The sequence below is a fragment of the Arachis ipaensis genome, chromosome B04 (genome assembly GCF_000816755.2).
Source record: "Arachis ipaensis cultivar K30076 chromosome B04, Araip1.1, whole genome shotgun sequence".
Taxonomy (NCBI): domain Eukaryota; kingdom Viridiplantae; phylum Streptophyta; class Magnoliopsida; order Fabales; family Fabaceae; genus Arachis; species Arachis ipaensis.
The window spans coordinates 15,991,220-16,012,387 of NC_029788.2; the positions used below are offsets into that span (position 1 = coordinate 15,991,220).

General features: G+C 39.0%; 1 protein-coding gene across 1 annotated transcript; it reads right to left on the minus strand.

Moving 5' to 3' along the window:
* On the minus strand, positions 600-19,950 carry LOC107637629 (two pore calcium channel protein 1-like). Its single transcript, XM_021122361.1, has 12 exons — positions 19,839-19,950; positions 19,616-19,723; positions 19,230-19,347; positions 18,903-19,009; positions 18,662-18,739; positions 6,741-6,802; positions 5,844-5,916; positions 5,649-5,714; positions 5,399-5,539; positions 4,786-4,860; positions 1,082-1,192; positions 600-752 (listed from the first exon to the last, which is right to left on the minus strand). Exons 1-12 carry the CDS (start codon positions 19,884-19,886, stop codon positions 600-602), a joined length of 1,140 nt encoding a protein of 379 aa, XP_020978020.1. The 5' UTR covers positions 19,887-19,950.

The window sequence follows — 21,168 nt, forward strand, 5'->3', positions numbered from 1 at the left end:
ATCTGCTGAATCTGCTAATTATACACTCCCATACCAAATATATATAAATATATATAATCAATAAAGTTGGATTATACATCTTTGGATAAAACGCACAAATCAAATAAAAATCAATATTACATGATAGTCCTAAATGTGATAACGTTACATGCATGTCTTGTTTGTGTTTATATGTAAATCGAATTTATTAGATTCGATTTAGCAGAGGAAGCTTAAAATCAGAATATATAGCTTCGATTTAGCAGGTTATAAATGTTGAAATTATTAACATGGTAATTCAAAATAATTAAATTATACCCATAGTAAATCGAATGAAGTTGCTTCGATTTATAGACATTGTAGAGCATAGGTAAATCGAATGTATTAGATTTGATTTACTAACCTTACACCTATATATATCATTTGAATTCAGTTGTTTCAAATTACAATTCACAATCTCCTCCCCTAATCCAAACACACCCTAGAGAGAAAAGTTTGGCAACAACACCACAAGATTCAAAACTACCAGCACTTTGTACTCAACTCCACGACGGACGCTATAAGTCTTCACACTTAAGATGACCTTCTCTTTATCTTGAAACTGTTGACTAACTTTAAACTCAGCTAGACCTCCTGTCTGTATCCTGTGTATCTTTGGTCCCAAATCCAAAAGCTCTCCCGGTAACCTTTGCTATGTCATGGCCTCCAAGTCTAAAATTGAAAAATGCGGGGATACTGATGAGTTTCTGAACTAGATGCTCCACCACCCTCAACTGGAATACTCATCGCTATATCATCATCACTATTATCAGCAATCGTGGTAGGCTCCACATCATCATCATCATTCTGCAGACACTATCTGGTGCTCTACCCTTCCTGAAAATCGGGATCATAACAGCCATCGCAATAGCAAGCTCATCGAAGGGTCAATTATCACTTATTTGTCTGTCACAATCGCAGTTAACTGCAAAGGACAGAGATGCAACCAAAACTGCCTCAGGTGCAATGCCAGGCATGATGAGGCACCAAGAGGCATTGAAGTAGAGGTGGCTGGCATTGCTAAAGATTAAGGATTTCGGTTTGATTCTCCTAAACTACAAACCACATCTCCAAACTTGGCCAATAGTTCAGGGGTTCTCACATCGGAAAACTGAGGACGACAGTGAAACAGAACTTGCAAATCTTCGTTATTGTTTATGATAAAGGAATCGTACTACACACCATCACGTACAATAGAAATCAAAATTTTATAAAATAACTTTTTCACCCATTTCATGCCATGTAGTCCTAGTTTTTGGATGATAGTAATCTGAAACTCAATGAAACTCGTAGAACGGATCCTTATTAGTAAATTTTATTCTCTCGTGTTTTTTTCTTAATCGACTCTCTATAGTGCACAAGAACTAAAAAACTATCCTCACTAATCATTGTGAGTCTCACTATGATGAGAATTTTACGTTCAGCTCATATTTATATATGTAGGTATGGTAGTAGATCGAATTAATTTAACTTCATTTATATTTTATAGCATTAACCCATATACATACATACATACATACATATATATATATATATATATATATGTATGTATGTATGTATGTATGTATGTATGTATGTATGTATGTATGTATATCAAATTATTATGATTCGATTTAGCTATGTTGTCGAAGATGAAGTAAATCGAATGTAATTGCTTCGATTTACACCATATAATACCCTATTTAAGTAAATCGAATCCAAAAATATCGATTTATGTATTCGAATGCTAAATTCAATTTATATAATGGAAAACTAAATCAAATTAAGTAAATTCGATTTACATAGAAGATGAGTAAATCGAATTCACATTGAAAAAGGGTAAATCGAGTTGATTTACTTTGATTTATATAATTTTATTATCAAAATTGGATATGCAAATAACGTTATTATATTTAAGACTATCATATAATATTAGTTTTCATATAGTTTATTCATATGTTTTATTCTATATTTTTCATCTAATATTAGTATGCAATATCAAAATAAAAAATGGCAATTCTTCTAGTTAACAAGGTTTCTCGGTTCTGGGAGGAAAAAGGGGAATCTAATCTTTATGCCAGTGAGTTATCTTATCTAGGCTAGTGGTGGTATTTGGTAAATTGGTATGATTATGATTCGGAAATATGATTCTTGAAGGTACTGAATACCATGAACAAATCTTATAGGATAAGGTAGTATTACTGGATTAGATGTTTTATTTTGGATTTTGTCAAAATTTTTATATTATTCTTAATAATAAATTCAATACAGCCTATAAACTAACACAACTAGAAAATTGCTTAATACAGACAGATTTACAGACAGATTTAGTCTTTATTACAGACAATTTTTAGTTACTGACAAAATTACCGACAAATTTTGTCCCTCTGTAAAAGTCTCGTCGGAAATTATTTACCAACGAAAAGTTACCGATGGATTTTGAACAGTTACCGACAGATTTTCCCTCGATAAATTCTCCCCTCCATTTCCATGAAATGTCAAACTTTTCGACAGATTTTCTGTCGGTAATTGGCAAAAGATTTTCCGACAGATTTTTCGTCTGTAATTTGAACCTTGAAAAATCATCCCACACTTTGAATACAGACAGAAAATCTGTCTGTAAATCCGTCAGTAAGGTAAAATAGAATTTTTTTTAGATTTTTTCATTGCAAAATAAACTTGTTTTCATACAAAATAAATATAAATTTAATACAAATTTTTATCTAATTTGTATTCGAATATTTATAATATTTCAAAATGTAAACAAATTCATCGTATTATTAAACTAAAAGAAAAATACTATAAACTAGGGGTGTTCGCGGTGCAGTTTGGTTCGGTTTTTTAGAGAAAAGTCATCCGATCCAATCGTTTAACTAAACTGCGGTTCGGTTTTTTTACCGAAACCATCCGAACCAAACCAAACTAAACCAATTAAAATTGGTTTGGTTTGGTTCGGTTTGTTCGTTTTTTTCAATCAGTAGAAAAAAGTAAAATTGTAGCCATCCTTGCCTAACAAAATTAAGCCATAATACCAGAGCCATATGAATCATAGTATGCAAAACTTAAGCTGGTAAAGAAATTGACCAAATCATAGCAATAAGAATAAGGGTGGTGGTGGAAAGCAACAACTATTTTCAATCAATCACTACTTCTATACGTTGTACACATGTATAAGGTGATTTAAAATTCTGTCTTCCAAAAAAATATTATAAAAATATGAATACTTCAGCAACATGGTTGACTATAAGCTAATTATGTTTTAGATCTCAATCATTATTATCTCTAATGACTAAATTCAGTAAAGAATAGAGAACTATGACTAGATAATAATATATATATACAAGAAAAATTGAATAAATAATAGAAACAGGTCAAAATTAGAACAACACTAAAATTAAAACCACATAAAATAGAACAGCAAACCACAAATTCAAATTAGATCATTAAAACAAGAACACTCAGACTAATTTTTCAAAAAGAAATTATCTAACAGCCACAAATTTTTATATTAGAGAACTACAAATTATCAAAACTGCAAGAACAAATTAGAAAGAACAGAACCAAGAATTCTAAACTAAAAATCATAATAGCAAAATAAAAATAGAACTAAATATTAGAACAGAACTAAGAACAAATAACCATATCTAAAAAAATTAGAACAAAGAATTTACTTGAGAGGCATCCCTATTCTAGATGCAGAGGAATGCTACTGTACTGACGGCAGCACAAACAATGATGGACGATGTTTTTGAAGTGTGACTGAGGGGCGACGAGCGATGAGCGACAGACGACGACGGCTTCACCTGGGCTGGAAGGAAGGGAGAGGCTGCGAGAGTGAGGGAGGGAAAGGGAGAAGTTACGACGCGAGGGAGGGAAACGGCGACTGTGAACTGCGAAAGGAGGGAGGGAGGGAGAGAGGACCGCGCCGAGGTACTGTCCGCGAGGCTCTATTCGGCGAGCTGGTGACGGTGATATGGACGGTGAAGGAAGACGCTACTAGGAGGAAGGGGATCGGTGGATGGGGTTTGGGGATTGGGGATTGATGTTCCTTCGTTAGAGAGAGACTATTAGAGACTAAGAGTGGCGCTGCTACTTTCTAGGTTTAAGTTATTTAGTGTTTGGGCCTTTGGGCGTTGGCCTTTTAGGGGTTTTTTAAGTGACCGGTTCGGTTCGGCTCAGTTAGGATTTTTAGTGTCAAAATCGAAAACCGAACCGAACCGCAAAAAATAGCAAAATGTGATTTGTTCGGTTTTTTCGGTTTTTAGTTTGTTCGTTTTTCGGTTTTTTTGGTTTGGTTGATCGGTTTTGTTCGGTCTGGATTGGTTTTGAATACCCCTACTATAAACAAGCAAGTCAGTATAATTCAAAACATAAACAAAGTGTATTGATCATCAACTATAATTCCCAGTATATTGTTCAACCATACTAAAACTATCAGCTATAGTCTTTAGTGTCATCTTCATCCTCATCATCATCATAGTCCTCATCATGATTTTTCCTCCCATCTGTCTTAAGTTCTTGATTTCATTGATATGCTCTCTTAAATCACTCCCATTTCAATCAAAGCACACTGAAAACTTTGAATTAGCTGTATATCTCAATCCTAAAATAGAACTCTTAATGTAAATAAATAAGAAGTGCACACACAGAGCTATAAGAATAATAAAGCAGAGGAACCACCCAGAGAGTTTAGTTGCTTATTTCTGCTACCTAAAGAGTAGCTTACAGACTCCAAATAAAACAACAAATTTTATAGTACTAAAACAAAGAACTTCACAGACTATATACAGTTTCGATGTCCATACCAAAAATGAACTCAACCACTTGCCACACCTTTTGACCGAAATTATTTTGTATATCAAGCTGCAATTGTGAATTAATTACAAGAAAATATCAACACACGGTTACAACTTTTAACCCATACAAAAAAACAGCAACACCATAAATGCCAAATCTAATCATATGAGGCCTTGATAAAAAGAATCTAGTAACTATCCATTTTAGTATCAATTAAGAGTGTCACTGTTTTGATAAGTACATAATATGGAGCAAAAATAGTGAGATTCTTTATTTGCCTTTTGCCCAAGTCTACAATAGCTGCCAGTAAATATGTCAAACAGCAAAGCTGGAAAAAGTAGGACTGAAATCAGGAAGTACATGGAAGTGTAAAATAATTAACCTTTTTGAACTGGGTCTAGATTTAACGAAGCAATACATAATGAATTTATTAAGCAATATCCTAATTATTTTTACAATAAATGGCACTTTAGACCACAAAATATTGAAAAAAGCAAGTATATCCCACTTATGGTCCCATCAAATAGTGATGAAGTTAAAAATAATTAAAATATATGTTAGTATGAAAAAGGATATTTGAAACTATATCTTCAAAAAGCCATACCGTTGTCTCAATAATAACAACAACTAGATTGAGTACGAGAAGAAAAGAGACTAGGTATCCAAAGATGGGTCTCTTCACAAATTCTTTCAATTGATTTGAGGTGGGTGAATTATAGAATGGTAAATACTCAAAGTAAGAGATCTGCAACAGATTAAATAGAATTAGAGATGCTGCAAATCTTTACCCGATTTATTTCAGTTCAATTCAAACAAACTTCCCAACGTTTCAAATTTGGAGTAATTGAACTTACAGAATCCTCCTTCTGGAATTTTAAAGCAATGGCATGGCAAATATCAGCAAATTCATCCTTATTGAGCTGAACAAGAAAAAAAAAAGGTTACATGAAGGATTAATTAAGGGCACAAACAATCTGTATATACACACATTACGAGCAACATCAGCATGCACATGTAAGATAATCACAATACATATTAACAAATATTACCTTTACGTCACGACTATCATCGAGCTCATCAAATATTAACTCAAATTCTTCCTTGGTGATCTTTGGTAAAGTCCTGAATAATACACAAAATTGGAGCTCCATCATTCACATAATGTGCGAGGAAAAAATATTATACAAAGATAGGATGTCAGGAGACTAAAGTGAAAGATCAACTCATAGTGCTAGTTTCATAAGATATGCAATAGCAATTTACCAGTCACAAATAAAGAAAGATATCCCATTTCACTAAAACAGAAGTTGTAATGGCGAACTATCAGCAGCACTGATAGCAAAAGTGCAAGACAAACATCTGGTTTACAGGGACACCACAATTTGAAGCTCCAGCTAGTTACAGTATGTCATCGTTTAGGCATAGGAGCCTCTTTCCCCTAAACTAAAGAACTCATCTAGCGTCAAATGGGGGAAGACTTTCATAAAAGAATTAACCCATGATAGTTTAGGAGCCTTTTGCATGTAATGGAAAGATAGCCCACTAGCACTAGTTGTTATTCCATTAACCTGAATAGAAGCCAGCATAACCATTCAACGTTCCTAACTCCACTTTATTGAAGCGTTGAAGCTTTGTCTCCCCATCATGGAAAGCTTGGATAAGCAACTTATGTGTTTTAATTTCTAAAAAAACATATTTCAAGTAAAAGCATGTTATTATAGAAAACTCACCCTTCAAAGTTTATGAGGAAATGATCAGATACTATAAAAAGGCAAACCATGAAAAACTGGAAAACATTTGCATAAAATAATTCATTGTTCTTGTGTAAAATTATATGAAATTTCACAAATGCCAAAGCATTTCATCTTTTCTAAAATCATTATGACGCAATAAATAACTATAAGATAATTTGAAACTATAATGAACATAAGAGAATAAGGTTCTACCTATATTTGTTCAACTCCTCAAAGAGCCTAATGCATTGATCTTTGTTAAGATATCCAGTACTCTGAGAAATGGAAACTCAAAATAGATTTAGAATTAACGCTGATGGTTATCAGTGGCTAAGAGAAGGGGGGTTGAATCTTAGCCCCCTTTTTGCTTGATAATACTTGCTGACCTTTGAAACCAACTTTGGAAACTTTATGTCTTTTTATCTCGTGACTAGCCACGAGAATTTTTCTTTTGTCTCGTCCCCAGCCACGAGACTTTTCTTTTTGTCTTGTCACTTGACACGAGATATTTTCGGTTTTAGCTCCTGTGCAGTCGAAACAGAAATGGAGTAGAGAAGAGAGAAAATTACACCCAAATATATCCTGGTTCAGCTGCTAAGTGCAGTGCAGCCTACATCCAGTCTCCATCACAAACATGATGGAATTTCACTATAATCTTCCTGATTACAATCTGTAAAGTGCTAACCTAACTTAAAAGGGGATTCCCACAGAATCATGAAACACAACATAGATGAACAAAGGAATTCTAAGGACATCTATGGCTTTTTCTTTTAATTTTGCACTGACAAATGAATTTTTGCCGGTATAGAAATTATCAAATGATCAATCGTAGTATAGTCTAAACCGACGCAAAATCCTTTATCAAACAAATCTACAATCTATATCCGAGAGTACTAGTCTCCCGAGTCGTTCTCCCTTGGAATTGCCAAAGTGTACATCTTATTGATTTAGTAAGCCTTGTTGGGATTCTTTGAAGGTTTTAGCAAAATAATCAAAGTGGAGTGAGAATTGTAATGGATCTCACCCAAAAAGTCATTGAAAATTCAGAAATTAGATGAGGATGAACCCTAGTGAAGCTTGGAATCTCTCTCTTCTTCTCCCAAAAAGTGTAACTAACTCTCCTCTCTCCCTAAAATATCTAGATCTAGAAAAATGAACTAACTAAGTGTCCTTAACCTTTGTTCCTTTGGTCTTCTTAAGCTTTTTCCGCCAAGGTGTTTCTCCAAGAGTGGGATCCTTAACTGCCTCCACGCCTAAGTCACGTGACTTCTTAAAAATCATATTCGCAAATCGGCGCGCACGCGCAAGGTACGCGCACGCGCCGTTGAGACGTCTTGAATTGTGCGCGGAGGCGTGATGCACGCGTGCGCGCCCATGAAGATCCTGGCTTAGCCGCTTCTCAAGCCGGCTCTTGGCTTTGGCTCCACGTTGCCCTATCCGCGCGGGCGCGCAAGGTGCGCGCACGCGCCCATGCGGAAACCTTCAAAGCTTAATCCTCATGCTTCCTTCCTTTATACCCGTCTTCCTTCTCTCTTTCGGTCCATTCCTACTCTATATCTTGAAACCACTTAACACACAAGTCACGGCATCGAATGGCATCAAGAGAAGATTAGAAATGTATCTATTTTAGTGCGAAATAAGCATGTTTCCATTCATGAGGTGAAACTAGGAAAGGAATGCACAATCTTGTATTTTCATATAGAAAGTGTGTGGAATCATTGATAAAACCCCTGAAATCATCACAAGATAAACCCTCAAATTGGGGTTTGTCAACCTCCCCACACTTAGATCCTAGCATGTCCTCATGCTTAGAGAGATGCAAAGAAACACAGAAGACCGAGGGATTGCAAAAGTATAAGACTCATGAAGTGCAACCTACTTATATGCATGCAACTATGACTAGTGCCACTATCCACTTGGTTGGGAGCAAATTAGCCTTCTTAGGACATATGCGAGCACATGGGGTACAATGATGGTCAAAGCATAGGACTTGCCACTTTCTAAGCATCAAATGCAATATGTGTAACCTTGCATGAGGAATGCTCGCGAGAGCCGGGAATCAAAGGATTGAGCATCGAACCCTCGGCGGAAGTGTTTGCACTCTAATCACTCGGTGTATGGGGTTTATTCTCTCAATCCTCCCCTAATCATGCTTTCCAAGAATTGTTTTTTATCTAACAATCAACAATTATTCAATGCATGCATACAATTATCATGAGGTCTTTTCCTTAGGTTGTAATGGGGTTAGGGTCAAGGTAGGGTCATATATGGCTAGTGGACTTAGGATTTGAATCTTTGATTAACTTAAACTTTCCCACCTAACCTATATAATGACCTATACAATTAAGTACTATCCTAACTACCCATTCCTCACTTTCCCACATACTCATGCATTTTCTTTTCGTTTCACAATACTTATGCATTGATTCCTCTTGAGCTTCACTTTGGGGCATTTTGTCCCCTTTTTATTATTTTTTTCTTCCCCTTTTTTTTTCTTTCTTTTTCTATTTTTCTTTTCTTTTCCATATTGTTCTTCTTTTTCTTTTGTTCTTTTGTTTTTCTCTTTTTTTTTTTATATATACAAGAGCGTCAATGCATAAGGTTTTACATTTGATCAATTCATGAGTATGTACCCAATTCCTAATATTTTCAATAATAATACAAAATACCCTTTTATTCACCCAATGTCCCAAGGTTCCCACACTTGAATGATACTCACACACACTAGCCTAAGCTAATCAAAGATCCAAATAAGGACTTTTATTGTTTTCCGCTTTAAGGCTTGTAATGTGTTAAATTAAGAACAGAGTGGGTCAATCGTAGGCTCAAATTTGGCTAACAAAGGAAGATAGAAGGTAAGGCCATTTGGGTGAGTGAGCTAATGAAATGATGACCTCAATCATATAAATGCATGAATACGCCAAATAATGGACATAAAGAATCAAACAAATCAAGGATCACAATCATAGAAAGAGAATAATGCACACAAGAAGGAAAAATAAGTGGTTATAAGATGTAACCACACCATTAGGCTCAAATCTCACAAGCTTGTGTTCTTAACTTCAAACCCATGTTCCAAAATATAATTCTTCATGCAACTTTGGCATCAAAGCATTTAAAATTTGCAATGCCATGGTTGCCCCCAAAGTGTTGGTTTCCTAAGAGAGAATTTCATTGTTCCAACCAAGCAGGCTTATCATGCGAATGGTGCCAACTAAGACCTAATCATGCAACCTATCCTACTAAAACCTAATCATGAAACCTATCCTAATTTATTCAGATTTATTCAGATGTTACCTACGGAGATCGGTCGGCCGACCTCCCCACACTTAAAACTTAGCACGGTCCTCCGTGCTAGAGGTTAGGCGCACTGGTTGATTGAGCTCCGAGTGTGCCACATCTCCAATGCCATTGCTATCACCGCTTGAAGTTGCGGTGGAGGTGGAGATATCGGGTTCCTCCATAGGTGGGGTGATTATGCTTAGAAGCCTCTTCACATGAGCATAGCGGCGTTGGTTACGCCTCTCATAACGGTCTAATTTGTTGTGAAGGTCCTCAAGGCGTTGGGCGGCCGATTTTTGTGATGTAGATGAAGTGGTAGCGTGGCCAGTTGGTGTGGGCAGTTCAATGTCCTTGGTGACTTCCGGAGGCTTGAGGCATCTCTTGGTCGGAATGATGTCACCATCGACTGGTATTGAGGTTCGCCTATCTTTAGTCTCCCGGTTGACGCCGGCTTTCGCAACTAATGCCGTCACTAAAGCGGGGAATGGTAGATTTCCCTTGGCATGAATGCGCCCCATGGATTGGCGGATGGCACGCGGAACGTCGACCGGTTTCTCGGTCAAGATGCACCATATCAATAAGGCAAGCTCGGCGGTGATGGATGACCCATGTGTGCTTGGGAGCACGTAGTGAGCTAGAATTTGGGCCCATGCCGTGGCTTCTTGAGTGAGGTGGCGGACATCTAAACCCTTGGGTCTTCGCTTTATGGTCCCCCGAATCCAATATGCGTCGGGTAAAGCAATGACGCGGAGGATCGCGCTCCAATCGAATGCGCGGTCAACGCATGTAGCCAAGACTTCTTGGTAGGCGTCATAAGCATCCGTTGACGGTGCAATTCCAAGGACTTCTCGGATGGTTTTCACTGTGACCGACACTTGTTTTCGGCGTACAAATATTGATGTGAGATGAGGTGAGTGGAAGTTGGAGTAGAATTCTACCACCCAAGAGAGATTGGCCTCCGTTGGTTGCCTCAAGAGGAACCTCCAATGCCTCCGGTCGATGTGTGGCATCACAATCGGACTGAGGTGAGCCGGTAAGACTAAGAGGGGTTCCGGATGGTAATTCCTTTCAATCATTCTGGAGTAGACAAGTTCGCAGTAACGGTTGGGAAACTTGTTTGAATCCTTAGGAGGGTTGTCCTTCTCTAGAATGTCAACGGGGCCTTTAGTCTTCTTCAGGAGGGGCCTGGCCGTTAGTTCTTGGCGCACTTTATTGGAAACTGGCTTCTTGGGGCCTTTCCCCTTGTCCTTTTTGATGACCATCCTGTGGAAGCAAGAAAGGAAAAATATCAAACCCAAAGAAGTGGAGAGACATGAGCTCTATGTAATAAAAGTTATGCCATAGAATATGGGTATCTTCGTTACATGACAGCTGCAACATGTAACTAGGATAATGTGTGAAGAACAAGGCAAATAATTTTCATGTGGTGCAAGGGTAGTTTAAGCATGCAAGGAAGAGGCATGAGAAGCACACACCCTTAGGGACCATAAATGGAAGGCAAGCTAAGAAAATGGGGATGAATGGTTTGTGGAAAGTGGGGATGCACTCAAAAGTGATTGGTTGAGAGGCAAGGTAGTCACAATGAGTCCAAAATTCAAGTGTGCCTTTCATCGAACACTTGGCGTGCATCCATGAAGTAGTATTTGATTATGTGAAAGTGGGAGCAATGTAACATTCCACAATCCATTATTAATGATTATAGTGCATATTAATTGCAAGAAAATAAAGCAACACCATTCATCTATGCATGTAAGTTAGTTTGAGACCCAAATGCTCATGAAGAATTGGATTGAGAGAGAGGAGAGGGCAAAGGCATCCCAAGGGAGCAACTAGAGAAGGAGGGAAGAGAGAAGAAAAAGAAGAAAGAAGCTACCTAAAAGGTGGTGCAACTAAATGAGAGATTAATGGACTAAGAGGGGGCCTAGTATAATACCTTGTGAGATGGAGAAGGATATGGAAGAAGAAGAGAAGTGGAATGAGAATGAAGGGATGAGTGTGCCCCTTTTAATTTTTGTTTTAAAGAAGGCGTCGATCACCGGCGCGTGCGCGCGCGGTGCGCGCTCGCGCGGGGAGTGAGGTGGACTAGGGGCGCGCGCGCGCACATTTCGTGTGCGCGTCCCTGCGCTTGGGCTGGCGGCACAGGAGAGGCACAGGGGTGGCATAACTCTCTGGACGAAGTACCAGAGATTGCTTTAGCGTGTGTTGGCGCGCGCGCGCACAGTGCGCGTACGCGTCCACGTGGTTGTGCCCCAGGCATGAGAGGGGCCTGGAGGGGGCTCAACTCTCTGTGAAATGGCCCAGAGAGGAGTGCAGAATGAAAGGGCGCGTGCGCGGCTGTGGTGCGCGCGCGCATTCCGTGCTCGCTTTGTATGGACGCGTGCGCGCCAGGTGCGCGCACGCGGCAAAGGTGCTGGGCTGGTGGCTTAGTGTAGGCTTGAGAGTGGCTTAACTCTCTGGAGAATGTACTAGGAGGGCAGCAAGGCAATCGGCGCGGACGCGCACAGTGCGCTGGCGCGTCGATTGGCAGATTTCGCCCATATGCGCGGACGCGCCATGTGCGCGCATGCGCAGGGGGGTGGGTTTTCTAAATTTGCAGGTGTTTACACTACTTTTGACATTTCAGCGACCCCCCCCCCATACAGCCAATTAAGCACTATAGCAAATGAAGTCAACAAATGAAGGGGAGTTGTCATTAAAATCTAGCTAACAAACATGAAGTCAAGTGTCTATGTACAAATCTAAAAGGAGGATCTTACCATGGTGGGGTGTCTCCCACCTAGCACTTTTGTTTAACGTCCTTAAGTTGGACTTTCAGTAGCTTATAGTGTTTATTCAAGAGTTGCATCCCTCAAGAGGAACACTTCAACTTCCTTGGCGTTCTTTCTTTGCTCACCATGATACAATTTGAGACGATGCCCGTTTACCTTGAAGATGTTCGGGCTCGATGGGTGGTGCAAGTGGTAGACTCCATAAGGTTCTACTTTCTCCACTTGGTAGGGCCCATCCCACCTTGATCTAAGCTTTCCGGGTAGTAATCTCAACCTTGAATTGTAGAGAAGGACTAGGTCACCGGGTCCGAATTCCCTTCTCCTAATGTTCTTGTCATGGATGGCTTTCAACTTTTCCTTATAAAGTCTGGAGTTGTCGTAAGCTTCCAATCTCATACATTCTAATTCAGCCAATTGAAGCTTTCTCTCTACTCCGGCCCCACCCAAGCTCATATTACACTCCTTTACGGCCCAATAAGCTTTATGTTCAATCTCCACCGGTAGGTGACATGCTTTGCCATATACAAGCCGGAAGGGGCTCATGCCAATGGGTGTCTTGTAAGTCGTTCGATAGGCCCATAGTGCATCGGAAAGTTTAATTCTCCAATCTTTCTTATTCGGCTTTACAATCCTTTCTAACACATGCTTGATTTCCCGGTTGGAGACTTCGGCTTGGCCGTTTGTCTGAGGGTGGTAAGCCGTGGCGACTTTGTGGATGATGCCATATTTTCTCATGAGGCCGTCTATTCTTTTGTTGCAAAAGTGGGATCCTTGGTCACTTATGATTGCTCTTGGGGCGCCAAAGCGACAAATGATGTTGTTCCTCACAAAAGAATACACAACATTAGCGTCATCCGTTCGGGTGGGGATTGCCTCCACCCATTTTGACACATAATCGACGGCTAACAAGATGTAGAGAAAACCATTGGAATTTGGAAATGGTCCCATGAAGTCGATTCCCCATACGTCAAAGATTTCGCAAAAAAGCATATTTTGTTGGGAAATTTCGTCCTTCTTGGAAATATCTCTAAACCTAATACATTGGGGACAAGATTTGCAATAGAGAGAAGCATCTTTGAGAAGAGTTGGCCACCAAAATCCGCAATCAAGGATTTTTCTTGCCGTTCTTTGGGGCCCGTAGTGACCACCTCCTTCGGAAGCATGGCAAGCGTCCAAGATTGCTTGGAATTCGGTGTGAGGTATGCATCTTCGCATTATTTGGTCCGCTCCACACCTCCACAAATAGGGATCATCCCAAATATAGTATTTGGATTCGCTTTTCAGCTTATCCTTTTTGTTTTTGTCAAGATTGGGAGAGAAAGTGCGTGAAACCAAATAGTTTGCTATTGGGGCATACCAAGGAACCACTTCCGAGATTGCATGCAAAGCATCTAAAGGAAAGGAATCATTGATAGGAGTGGTGTTGCCTTTTGTGTGTTCGAGGTGACTTAAATGGTCCGCCACTAGGTTTTGGGCACCGCTCCTATCTTTGATTTCCAAGTCAAATTCTTGTAATAAGAGCACCCAACGAATTAATCTCGGTTTGGATTCCTTTTTTGCCAACAAGTAGACTTGGACCGGGCTTACCCATTCGCTATCCGAGATAGGATAGATGATGTCCGCTTCAAGTAGCTTAGTGACTTCTTTCTTCACCACCTCAAGAATGGTTGGGTTAAGTCTCCTTTGAGGTTGTCGGACCGGTCTTGCTCCTTCTTCAAGAAATATGCGGTGCTCGCATACTTGGGGGCTTATTCCCACTAGATCCGCCAAACTCCACCCGATTGCCCTTTTATTTTTCCTCAATACATTCAGCAATTTTTCTTCTTGTTGAGGAGTTAACTCTTGTGCTATTATCACGGGTAGATTTTGGGCTTCATCAAGGTATGAATACCTTAAGTGAGGTGGTAGTGGCTTCAATTCCATCTTCTTGTCATTCCTTGAAGTTTGAGTTTCCGGATGGTTTGTATGATGTGTGGTATTTAGTTCGCTCGACTCTTCATTTGCTTCTTCAACCATGCACTTCTCATCTAATCTTGCAAGATGCACTTCGGCTACTATGTTATCGATTGGGTCACACTGAAATAGAGAGTGGTTCTCCGGTGGATGCTTCATTGCTTCCTCTAGGCTAAAGCTTACAATTCTTCCATCTATTTCAAATGAGTAGTTCCCCGAGTAAGCATCAAGCTTAAATCTAGAAGTTCTCAAGAAGGGCCTTCCGAGTAGGATAGATGATGCTCTCTCGGTTTCGCTTGACGGCATTTCAAGGACATAGAAGTCAATCGGAAACACCAACCCCTTTATATTCACCAATACATCTTCCGCAACACCTGCTACGGTTATTATGCTTTTATCCGCTAGGACAAATCTTGCCGTCGACCTTTTTAATGGGGGCAACTTCAATACCCGATAAACGGAGAGCGGCAAGATGCTAACACATGCTCCGAGGTCACACATACAATCTCTAAATTGAACTCCATTGACGGTGCAAGTGACCATACAAGGGCCCGGATCATCACACTTCTCTGGCAATGTTCCCATTAAAGCGGAAATAGAACTCCCCAATGGGATGGTTTCCAATTCAAGGATTCTATCCTTGTTTATGCATAAATCTTTGAGGAATTTAGCGTATCTAGGAACTTGATGGATGGCATCGAAGAGGGGGATGGTTACCTCAACTTTCTTGAACATTTCTACCATTTTGGGGTCGAGTTCTATGCGCTTTTTAGCTTTCTTTGCAAGTGTTGGAAATGGAAGTGGTTGAGCGATTTCTTCTTCCAAGGTTCTTTTGGCCTTGGATGTCTCCCTTGTTGGTTGGGCTTCATCCTCAACTATTGCTTGTGGTGTCTCCTCTTCTACTACCTCTTCTATATCTATTCTCTCTTCCTCTTGTGTGGTTGTGATAGGACTTGGGTCCTTTGCTTCCTTTTCTTTTAATTGTGTACCGGATCTAAGGGTGATGGCATTGATGCCCCCTTTTGGATTTGGTTGAGGTTGAGAGGGAATGACACTTTGGATTGGGGGTTGAGGAGTGGGGGTCGATGGTGTGTCCATGCGTACAAGAAGAGCTTGTAATGTAGAGGTGAGGCCGGTGAGGCCGGAAGCAAGTGTGTTTTGTAATTCCTTTTGGCCTTGGATAATGGTCCGGAGTGTTTCATCTTGGTTGGAGGGGGTGGTTGCATATGTGAGTTGAGGAGCTTGTGATTGGTTGGGTGGTGATTTATCCAAGAACCCCCTTCTAAGTAGGTCCCAATCGGAGGTAACTTCACTAGAGAGGGTGTAGAACCATTCTTTGGCCTTGTCCTCAAGAGAGAAAGGGAAAGCAAACAACTATATAGCAACTTCATCGGACCCTTCCCGTCTAGTAGTCGAGCATATGTGATGGAAGTCCTTGAGATGTCGAATAGGGTCTTGTGCGGGAAGCCCGTGAAACTTGGGTAGGAGATTGATCAAAGCGGTCTTCAATTCAAAATTCGCATTCAAATTGGGTTGAGTTACATGAAGGGGTTGAAGGACATAATCCGGTGCACCCGCTTCCTTGATGGTAACTCTCCTTGGAGCGTCCATGGTATTAGTACCTAAAACAAAAGAAGAAGTGTTAGTGAGATTGATGGGAGTATGATTAATGCCTTCTTTGAGTGACGGTTCAATGTTCACTTGTAGTAAGGTGGTTGAGGTGGTGAAAACCTCTTCACCTTTTCCAAATCTTAGCCGCCTCCGAGCTTGTCTAATATGAAACAAAGTTCATTCTATTTCCGGATCAAAAGGGGCTAAGCTCGAATTCGGTTGTGAACGCGTCATGCAATGAAGGAGAAATGGAATTCATTGTAACGATGAGGAGTTAGTCAATTGAGCATGGATCTCACCAAAAAGTCATTGAAAATTCAGAAATTAGATGAGGATGAACCCTAGTGAAGCTTGGAATCTCCCTCTTCTTCCTCCCAAAAGTGTAACTAACTCTCCTCTCTTCCAAAAATATCTAGATCTAGAAAAATGAACTAACTAAGTGTCCTTACCCCTTGTTCCTTTGGTCTTCTTAAGCTTTTTCCCGCCAAGGTGTTTCTCCAAGAGTGGGATCCTTAACTGCCTCCACGCCTAAGTCACGTGACTTCTTAAAAATCATATTCGCAAATTGGCGCGCATGCGCAAGGTACGCGCACGCGCCGTTGAGACGTCTTGAATTGTGCGCGGAGGCGTGATGCACACGTGCGGGCCCATGAAGATCCTGGCTTAGCCGCTTCTCAAGCCGGCTCTTGGCTTTGGCTCCACGTTGCCCTATCCGCGCGGGCGCGCAAGGTGCGCGCACGCGCCCATGCGGAAACCTTCAAAGCTTAATCCTCATGCTTCCTTCCTTTGTACCCGTCTTCCTTCTCTCTTTCGGTCCATTCCTACTCTATATCCTGAAACCACTTAACACACAAGTCACGGCATCGAATGGCATCAAGAGAAGATTAGAAATGTATCTATTTTAGTGCGAAATAAGCATGTTTCCATTCATGAGGCGAAACTAGGAAAGGAATGCACAATCTTGTATTTTCATATAGAAAGTGTGTGGAATCATTGATAAAACCCCTGAAATCATCACAAGATAAACCCTCAAATTGGGGTTTGTCATGCACTCTCTGCCTTTTTCCGCTCTATGGCTTTTTCATACAAATTTCACTGTTTGCCTTTTTCCATGAGACTCAAGACATGACAAAATTAAACAGAAAAATTACAAAACAGAATACATTGAAGGAGAAGAGAAATCTGTTAGCTCAGGCAGCTCTGAGAACTTTGTGCCTTGCACTCTCAAACTTTCTCCTTACTCCAAACAGTGGCTGTTCTCTCTTTTTATAGAAGAGGGAAGCCTCTACTTTTGAAGCCAATAACCAAGCCAACTTCTTCTTCTTCAAGTGACAAAACCGGTTCGGCCAGAGAGAGAGAAGAGATAATCCATGCAATAACCAACATGCAATTACCTCTAGTCCTTTCTTGGTCATCACTCTTCATCAATCCGAGCTCTCCATCCTTGGCTTGCTCTCCAAGATGGATTTCTGGCCCTTGATGCTTCATGATGATGATGACTTCTTCTACTCCACTTTTGCTTCCTTCCTCACGCAGCCACCCTAGCTACCTTCTGTGATGAGTGAACTCAAAAGTGGTGACAAGCCATCTCCTTCTCCATTTTTGGTATGGAGGAGCCAAGATCTCATCACCATATCTTTCCTTTCATGGTTGCAGATCTTAGCCACTACATTTTTTTATGTTTTCTTGCCATCATTGAGATGGTCTTGTAGCTTGCCTTCCCTTCTTTTTGATAGCTCAAAATCTCCATTGTTTGCTGTGTAAGAACCGAAGAGAAGGAAAGAGATGAGAGAGAAGAAAGAAAAAAGCAATCAAGTGTGTTTGAATAAATTAATTAAAGTGAGTTGCTTTTACTTCCCTTAGGTGGAGTAGCGTGTAGCATTGATAATCACCATCAAATCAATTTGTCAATCTCTCTCTCATAGTTCCCATGCAATAAATGATAATTAAATGAATTTGAAATCCATCACATGGTTAGAATTGAGATCCGTTGAAGGGCATAGGCAAATATCAATATTTGCTTTCCTGATGAATTGTTTTCGGATCATGCATATGGGTGTATGGCAAAATATGTTTAACTTGGGCTTGCAACAAGTAATGGATCAATTTGGCCCAAAGTAACATAATAATCAATTCATCCATACTCATCACATATTTTTGCATCAAAGCTGATGGATTTAACCAATTGGCTTTAAGTAAAGTTTCTGGCCCAAATATCATACCCATGCATTCAGCCATAATAATCACAATATCTTAATACCAAGGCTGAATTGGGCTTGCACCAGAAATTTATGTTTGGCCCAATAGGAAGCTGCATCACAAAATTATTAATTTAACAAATAAGAGTTAGAAACATTTTAATAATTTTACAATTTAATACAATTAATAATGTTTAGTCATCACAAATATTAATTTAGAGTTTTCCAAACTCATCAAATACTTTTTGTATTTACTTTTCTAAAGTATTTTTACATGTTTGACAGTGGATCAATAAACTAAAACATAGAAAATCACACTTACACGAGTATCTAAGAGATTAAAAGCTTTCTCCAACATTGCTCTTCTCATACGATCCATCTCGAAAACTTGTTTCACAAGCTATAAATAAAAACAAAAACAAAAAATAGATATGTTCAAGCACTGTTATCAAATTATTATTTGTTTTAATATCCATTCTAGAGTTAAAAAAGTTTGATTTATTCACGATTATATAGGTTAAAGAGTAAAAAAAATTGAGGGGAAATGGCATGGAAAAATTTACCTCACTCTTGAAACTATGATAAACAACGGCAAGGGCCAAGTTTGTAACGAAGTAAACCCCCCAAAAGAACAAATATAATGAAATACAAGCAACGCCAACGTGAAGCCCTTCAAAACCAACAAATTCCCAACTGTCATTTTTCTCTCTATTTTCAGTATTCCTCATCTCTTCTTTCTACTTCCACCTCTAAAAATATGAGTCAGACAGATGTGATTTCATCTTTTTTCAATTTCTAACATTATCCCGTCACTCAATGACATAAACACTTGACTATGATCTGCTGCATTTATAGCCTTTCCAGAAAAAAAGTGAAGTCATAAATTATACTCAATAGTCTTGACAAGCATACCTTCAACCGATTAATTGCATTTCTCCAATATATACGGGACCCTTCATATGATATTGGGAAGAAAGTATGTATGATTAGCACTACAACAGTTAATCCCTGTATTATACAAAAAGGTTAAGAAAATACCAGAGACAGTTAAGAGATGAATGCTAGGTAGTAGTAAATGAGATTTAACATAGATTGGAAATGTAAGCTATTTCATGTAAGTTCCAATACATGTGAAGATACAACTTTAGTACAAAGTGAACATGACAATTGTATAATCAAATAGTTACCTTTTGTTTTCAACATTAAAACAACTAAAAAGGATCTTCAGTAATTTCCCAATAAATATAGTGTCTGACTCTGAATTACCGGCACTTACCTCATAAATAAGACATTCTACATTAGTTAGATATGGCAACTGTCCCAGAAAGAAATACTCTCTATCGCTACAAGATGGTTTGGTATAATTTTCACACCACAGAGGTCTCTGTAAACAAGTAAACCAAGACACGAACTTCCTTTAGTTTCATCTGCATTTGTCTTTGGCCTAAAAGCCTCACACACAATTAAAAGGACCTAAAGTTCAACAAGCTTCTAATTACCTCCAAGAAATTTAGGACTATCAAAGCAAAATAAGCAAGAGACCACATGATATTGCATTTAATGAAAATGAAATAATATCTTGAAGAACTTTGAAAGCCTGAAGAATCAAGAATTTGCATTATCATACAATACCCTGGGAGGAAAAACAAGGGTTCTTGTCACCAACCAATTAGAAATGTTTAATATTATCAAGTGGATAACCTGAGAAACAACACAAGTATATAAACTGCATAAGGCATTAAACATAGCAAAAAATGGGTAACATTGTCTATATAAAAGAATTAATAACTATTGCCTTAGAATTTTTTAACAAACCATAGCAGTATTTTTATCAAATATAAACTAATCAGTAAAACAATCAAAAGATCTCTGTTGTTAATAGTAATTTGAACCCATTGGCAATAGTTAAGCCGTGAATCAAGCACCACCATTTCCAGCATTTGAACCCATCATGTAGCAGATAATGCACCAAACCAAAGTGAGATGAAACGAAAAAACAAATCAGTAGAAAGTAGAAACCTTATGACTTCTGTAGCTAATTTATGACTTCTAATGACTTTTACCAATTAGCTACAGAAGTCAGAAAGAATTGGTAGCAGATATCATCATGTATTTAGTTAGTAAATGAACAAAAACATAACAGAAAGGAATCTAAAGTCAGAAAGCAGAAGGCCATATACTATAGAACAATAAAGGAGCACAAAAGCAACCTGATATCTTTGGCAATCACTGTATCGCCATCTGCAGCTCCAAGATGTCGCAGAACTACCTCCTCAAGACGACTATCTCTATATACATGCTGTAATTGAGACATAAAACGCAATTAGGCAGCTTCCAATTTTTAAAAGATGCCTTTTACTCACCAATCAAGCATCAATTTTAACATGGTTGTAAAAGCAGTACCTTTTCAACTATTTTGAGTTCAAAAAATTTGCATTCATGTACCAATTTCATGTAATAATATCTCAAGTCTAACTAATCAGAAAACAACCTAAAAATCCTATTTTAAACATTTCTCAGCTATTCATAATCAAAACCTAATCTAATCCTATTTTAACAACCTAAAAATCCACTAATCAGAAAACAAATCTAACTAAACTAATTACTAAAATCAAACTAACTAAACAAAATTAATTGAACTTAACAGAAATTAAAAGAATTTTGAAACCAAAACCTGGTCCCTATGGTTCGAACAGGGGGAAAGAAAGAGGTGGAACCGCGGCTGACGGAGGAACCGATTTTGGTTGCCACGGAGATAGGGCTTGTGCGAAGGTAGCCGCGGCATTGACTGGAGGAGATGATGGCTGTAGCGCTGAAAAGATATGCGAG

What these genes read in the sequence shown, in the direction of transcription:
- LOC107637629 (XM_021122361.1), bottom strand. Translation starts at nt 19,886, where the DNA reads ATGTGGTCTCTTGCTTATTTTGCTTTGATAGTCCTAAATTTCTTGGAG. An exon ending in AATTCCAGAAGGAGGATTCT is followed by an intron (nt 5,540 to 5,648) that starts GTAAGTTCAATT and finishes AATCTGTTGCAG; the next exon opens with ATCTCTTACTTTGAGTATTT. An exon ending in TTGGTATGGACATCGAAACT is followed by an intron (nt 1,193 to 4,785) that starts GTATATAGTCTG and finishes GATGGTGTGTAG; the next exon opens with TACGATTCCTTTATCATAAA.